A 6602-nucleotide genomic window follows, 5' to 3' on the forward strand; every position below is an offset into this window, starting at 1 on the left:
CCCTCCCCTTCTCTATTCTTTCCGTTCACCTTTGCAACATCTTCAGCTAATGGATGTAAACGGAAAAAAGCTTTATAAGTACTTGTTAATGGAGTTGAATTTACTAAGTTCTGAGGAGTTGGTATCCAGTTATGTTTAAGTGCTGCATATATGTTTCCTCGAGCCATATTTTCTAAACRAACCAAGGCCAATCCAAATTGCTCTTGTAAAAGATCTGCCACAGAACGAATACGTTTATTTTTCAAATGATTCATATCGTCAAGTGTACCCATTCCAAATTTTATTCGAATCAAACGATCCGCGGCTGCCAATATATCTTGCGGTAACAAAAATGTATTGTTCTGGGGTATATCAAGGTTCAGTCTCCGATTCATATTTCGTCGACCAATCCCTCCCAATTCACATCTTTGTTGAAAGAATTTTTTTTGTATCAAATTTTTGTCACATATTTTGATGGCCATGGATTTTGGTGGAGTCCAGAGTTCATAAAAATCGATAGAGTACTTACATGTTTCTTTGTTTGGATTTCGTTTTCGCCATTAAAAGATCAAGGGTATTGATTGAGGTTTCTTGTTGATTTGGTTTTCACCATTAGTGGAGATTGATCTGGTGCTCCCATAAACACTAATTAATGGGTATTTGAAAAGTGAATAAAAGACTCGAATCATCGGCTTCCATCTCTTTGCATCCTCTCAATACCACGTACCAACCAAGTTTATGAAGTTAGTATGGTAGTACCAACCAATTGAATTGGTACGGTTGGTAATGCAATTGATTGGTTTGTCATGGTACAAATTTAACACCTATTTTTTGGTGCGATTTCAAGATTCAGAAAGTAGGGAAGGAGATGGAAGGAACCCACATATGTGCATGTGTGTATATATGTGCATATATATAAAGTAAACTACCGACTTGGTCCTTGTAGTTAGAGATAAAATTAAGGGTAAAAAGACTAAAAATACTCTCTTATTTAACCATGTTAACGAAATTTTTGTTATTCTATCAGAGGGAATGAATCAACAGTGCAAAAATGTCAATCATGAGTCTCATATCTGTATTTATTTTGATTTTAAGACCACTGTAAATATAAAGTATAAACCACAAACCAAATCCGTAATTTACTCTAAATATTAACTTATAAAATACTAAATTGGTTTAAAATTTGAAAGATGACAAAATTAAAGGCCATTCTTGATTACAAATGGGGGTGGAAGGCGGCTTAGTGAGCTCGCTGCTACCAAGCTAACTGCGGTTTATATTTCGTTAAACCCTGGTTAACTTCACTCCTCTTTCCCTTCTATATAATCACTCTCCTTTACTTCCATAAGGAAATACAAACACACACACAGAGCCGGGGTTGAAAGGGGCGGCCGGAGAGTCGTCTACTCCGAAGGTAATCTTGACCATCGACGATCCTTCGACTGCGGATGTATATCCACACCCGAACTCATCTAAAACATGGGTTTGACTGGGTCAACCCTTTTTGGGGATTTTCGTGAGTTCGTGTGTGTATACACCCCCGATCATCTCGAATTATCGTCGTTGTCACTATTCATACGTAGTTTTTGAGTATTATTATGCTAATTCCTGGTGGGTTTTGAGTATGTGGATGTTGCTTGTGTGTATTTGACGTTAAGTATGCTGTTTTAGGTGATTGTTGTTTGTTGATGTGTATGTGGGTCGATTTAATTGAATATCTATGATCTTTGTACTGTTTTTGGTGTATCCGATGCTAAATTTGTTGTATTGAATGATTCTATGATTGAATTGCCGTTTTTGGGTGTCTTTGTGCGGGTGATTTTGACCATGTTGTCTGATTTCTAAGGAAGATGGGATCGATGATGATTATCCCTTTTAAGTAAATAATCTAACAACTTTCAGTCAGCAAATGGTTCTTTCTCTTTCCTTTTACAGCTTGAATTTGATGAAAAGACCGATGCCGTGTGTTGTTGCTATTCTCGATTCTGATTTTACTTTTTGTGGTCAAAGTTTGTGACATTGATGATGGATAGATATTACAGTTCATGAACAGTTCATGATCACTTTGACAATATAATCAAACAGTTATATCAATTCTCCATCCATGTACTAAAAAATAGATGAATTGTTCTTGACCCTTAATGACTTCATTTCAATTATATGCTTCTGATACAGTGAGGTGTGATGTAACAAATCTAAATGCTCGGTTGATGTTTTATGATTTAGTTTACAACCAAATATCTTGTTTCTGATAATCGGTTCGTTAAACTCCAAATTTGAATTTACATTTTCAACTTCAATCATAATTGGATGTAAATGATGTAAACATGACATGGTTATCAGAAAATGTAATCATATTTGGTTATCAAAAGCAATAGATATGTTTTTCTTGTACTTGAAGTAGCTGATTGCATGCTTAGCTTTTGTAAGACAGTTTTCTTGTGCTAGTTCCAGGCTTGTCATGGGTAAATGTTTGGTATCTTGTATAGGTCTGCAACTATTTTTTCCATGGAAAGTGCTTTAAAACTCAATTCCTCGTGGGATGTATTCCGTCTAGATGTAATGTTGAAATAGTAGATGCATTTGAACGATTGCACTTTATCTAGAATTTCATTCTTGCATGATATTTGAAAGTGCTAACTTCTCTTATGATGTCTTGTTGAATTCATTGTTCATTTTTCTGATTTTGGAAATCGATATTGGTGATTTAGAATTTATGTTGAATGCCAGTCTATCTTACACCTTCTCGTCTTCTATGTAGAAACTAATTGTTCGGTCGCAATTTCGGTTCACTTCCACCAAAATTTAGTCTGCAATGTGTCCTCCAGCATCTGTCACTGCTCCTGCAATTGAACTCGATAACTATTGGACAGATGAGGTCGTCTGTAAGTCTTTGGTGCAATTCAAAAGTGGATGCCCCCTGCCTTTGAACGTACTTCCTGATGTGGATCCCTACGAATGCATGCCCTCAAATCTCCCTGGTTGGTATACTGATTTGTTTTTCTACTATATCTTATCGATATTATAAACAATATAATCTTCACTGTAAGCTCAAGTATTTTGGAATCAACCCCATTTGATCATTCTTAGAAACCTGATCTGTTTGTATATTGAAATGATAACCGAGTTGCAGAAAATATGTGGTACTTTTGCTCTGGAACAAAAAAGGATGCAGAACATGGGTTCTGGATGTCAACTGGGGAGGCTTGTGAGATATATTCAACTTCTGTTTTTACTGGTTTGAGAAAGACCCTTCAATTCTATGAAGGCCAAGCACCTAACGGACAAAAGACCAATTGGATGATGCAAGAATACACTACAACTGAGAAGTATAGTAATAAGCTGGTATGAACACTATCCTTTGGCCCCGTGCACCTAATATATGGACGTATTTTTTCTTATTTATATCTTTAATCCGACCTGCTAGTCAATTGCCGGTTTGGTTGGAAAACATGCAGGATTGTAGAGCACTATGCAGGGTATTTTTGGCAGATGATAAGCGTAGTAGTAGAAGACTTTCTGAAAGTGAACTTCTGGTGAGTCGAGTGTATTTTCTTGGCCTCTAGTTTCATGCTATCAACTTTGAAGTTTTCTTCATTGGTTCTGTGTAATATGTAGCTTGTTTTTTTTACTTGAAGAAGCATCAAGATGCCCAAGTTCTTCCTTTCTTTATTTTGGTTTATTACTTTGGGTGCATTTTGTACATGGGATAAGAGAGTACAATACACAATTTTGTAGTCCCACGTTTGACGTGACATTAGATTGGGATAGGATAGGATCTGAGTGGGACCAAAATGCTTTTTTTTTTTCCTGTCCCACCAAACTAGTGGAACAAAAATGAGGGAGATGGGATAAGATTGGTAAATTACTGAAATACCCATGTCAAATTAAAACCCTAAAACCTTCCACAATTTTGTCACCGGCTTACCTCAGTTTCGCCCATCCAGTCTTGTCCATGTGCCAAACATACCCAAATATAAACACACTGAATCCCTACTTACATTCTCGTGTTTAGACTGTTATGTGTTAATGGCGTTTAATATTGTCAATGGGATTCTCGGAGTATCGTCATGTGTAGGCTTTAATCTGATCTGCTAATGCCTTGTAGGAAAAGCGTATGGATGATGGAACAGGAGCATCAGCCATGGCTAATACATCTCCAGATCCACCATCAGCCATGGCTGATACATCTCCAGATCCACCATCGGCCATGGCTGATACATCTCCAGATCCACCATCAGCCATGGCTGATACATCTCCAGATCAACCATCAGGCATGGGTAATAATAGATCTCCAGATTGGCCTCCTGAAAATATCCCAGACAGAGAATATGTTTTAATGGGCGATTACTTGGAGTTGGATGATCTTGCTGCTTCCATTTCACATTCATCCAGTTCTGCTGATTCAAGTTGTATGACTATGACATCAGAAGAATTTTTCGACCCAGTTGCCCTAATGCGTGAACTAGGGGATGACATTGTACACCAGGAGGTTCAAGATTCAAGTGTCAAGCTCAATCTCTCTGCACCAACAAAGTTAAAAGAAGTGATCATGGATCCGACCACTTTAGGTATGCCATATCTTTTCTTTTCTCTATTTTCCGCAAGTGTCCATGTTGGTTTAATTGTAGAATATTTTTAATGTAACTTGTGCTGTGTTGGTTTAGTTGTAGAATAAGTTAGTTTAAGCGACAACAGAACTATATTAGAACCTGAAAGTGGTAAACTAAGATGCATAATTCTTAGCTATGAAATTTTGTGATATATGAGTTATGTAATTATGTTTGAACAAAGCAAATGAGATCATTTGTTGAAGGATCAACACATGGAAGCAAATAATGTAAAGTGTGGATTAAATCAAGTGAATATACCAATAAATGGTTTAGGAATTATATGACTTCCATGAACTTGCGGTCTAGAAGCTACACAATTGAAGTCCATCTTCACTCTGCTCGATTAACAAGTTCTCTAATAAACACACATGCAAATGGCACAGGTTCAATAGCTGGTTTATTGGAAATTTGTTATCTTGGATCCATATCTCACATCCTTGTGTGATTTTGTACCCACAGGATTTTGTGACGATGGTAAAGAGTGCAAACCTTCTATAACACAAGCCTCCAAAACGGACGACACACCTCAAAACGAGCCAGGAGATGATAGAAAGGAAAGCACCTCAAATGGTATCAACACGACAGCAGCAGCAGCAGCATCCAGCAGTTCGGAGGAAAAGAAAGATCGTGGTGGTGGAACCAAGAAGCGTAAGGTGATGAAGTATCTGTGTTTCTTGGCGTTCTAAATCCATTCGTTAGGCCCTCTTGAGTGTTTTAAGATTATGGTTTGATGATGATCATTTCTTGAACCTTGAAAACCATTTTTCACATTGACGCAACTACCGAAATGAGGTGGTTTTGAGTATGAATGAATGTATAGTATGATATAATACATTACATGTAGAGATTTGCATATTAGACAAGAGCAGGAGGGATAGCAAGATTGTTTGTAATATGTAAATAGGGTGTAGATTATTTAATATATATATTTATATATTTATATATATATATATATATATATATATATATTATATGTAATATATTCATGTTGGATGAAATTTCCAGATTTAGATTAATATGAATATGTAAATAGTATGAAGAGATTGATGTATGTCTTTGGGATTAAATTGTTGGTCCATTTGTGTTTTTGGTTATCTGATGCTTCAGTTTTTGTTCAAGTGGTGTGTTTGGTTTGGCTGTCAACACTTTTTATATACAAACATGGTCTCAACACCAACATGTTCGTGGTATCACGTTATGTGGTACCAAGCAATTTACTAAACACTAACTTGGTAAGTACTTACCGGATAAATTTTTTTATCCGATGAAAATGAGAAGGGTCAAGAATCTTACCGGGTAAGAGTGATGAGAATGATGGAGAGTCATATCCGGTAAGTGAGGATGACGACTCTTATCCTTCTCGTGTTATATTTATAACATATGTTGTAAAATAATCTCTTTTCTAAAAAAATCAGTTGTAAAATAATAAATTTCTTATCTTGTGTGCAAATACCGGACAATACCGACATAAATTATTATTAGATTTGAAGCACAATACGATGAAAGTTGTAAGTTGTGCTCGGTAGGATATGTATCTCTGTTACTATATGAGAACATGTTCAACATCTTTAAAACTAGTGTGAGAACATGTTCAACATGTCAGGCAAAATAAGTATATTTCACTCACTTTACTATTCACTCTGCATACAAAAGCATGGATGAAGACTAGACCAAAATACTTTGGGACCAAGTCTCCAACCCATGACCTTGTATGGGAACATGCTTAGCATGTTACGCAAAGCAAGTTCAAAAGTACTATTTTATTTACCATACGTTCTTTAAACTAATATAACCTAAATATATTTTCTGCTGCATTTTTAAGGTTACAAAATTGTTTTAAAACCCCACACTTAACTATAATTGTTTCTCACATGTAAACTGTAGAAAAATATTATCTTTGTGATGTTACTTATGTCAACATTCGTGGATCTCTGACTCCATATAGCAATATGAGATATTGGTTAGTGATTTTCGACGTCAACGTGCGTTGACTAAAGTAGAAAGGTTCAA

The 6602-nt window shown here is 36.1% G+C and overlaps 1 protein-coding gene across 3 annotated transcripts; it reads left to right on the forward strand.

The window, feature by feature from the left end:
* The first annotated feature begins 1308 nt into the window (after positions 1-1308).
* On the forward strand, positions 1309-5497 carry LOC112508632 (NAC domain-containing protein 96-like). Of its 3 annotated transcripts, none has more exons than XM_025113303.1 (6): positions 1309-1393; positions 2741-2960; positions 3113-3324; positions 3438-3515; positions 4088-4550; positions 5052-5497. In XM_025113303.1, the coding sequence occupies exons 2-6, from the start codon at positions 2795-2797 to the stop codon at positions 5276-5278; spliced, it is 1146 nt and encodes a 381-aa protein (XP_024969071.1). In that variant the 5' UTR covers positions 1309-1393; positions 2741-2794; the 3' UTR covers positions 5279-5497. The 3 variants fall into 3 exon arrangements, with proteins under 3 accessions (XP_024969071.1, XP_024969072.1, XP_024969070.1); XM_025113304.1 differs by lacking the exon at positions 1309-1393 and having other exon boundaries at positions 2223-2960; positions 4088-4134; positions 4168-4550; XM_025113302.1 differs by lacking the exon at positions 1309-1393 and having other exon boundaries at positions 2223-2960.
* The last annotated feature ends 1105 nt before the right edge of the window (positions 5498-6602 follow it).

Source organism: Cynara cardunculus (genome assembly GCF_001531365.2).
Source record: "Cynara cardunculus var. scolymus isolate 2C chromosome LG 3, CcrdV1, whole genome shotgun sequence".
Taxonomy (NCBI): domain Eukaryota; kingdom Viridiplantae; phylum Streptophyta; class Magnoliopsida; order Asterales; family Asteraceae; genus Cynara; species Cynara cardunculus.

Excerpts from the sequence above, each read along its gene's own strand:
- LOC112508632 (XM_025113303.1), top strand. The coding sequence starts at position 2,795 with ATGTGTCCTCCAGCATCTGTCACTGCTCCTGCAATTGAACTCGATAAC. Across the intron at positions 3,325-3,437 it reads AGAAGTATAGTAATAAGCTG|GATTGTAGAGCACTATGCAG; the intron begins GTATGAACACTA and ends GAAAACATGCAG. Across the intron at positions 3,516-4,087 it reads TTTCTGAAAGTGAACTTCTG|GAAAAGCGTATGGATGATGG; the intron begins GTGAGTCGAGTG and ends AATGCCTTGTAG.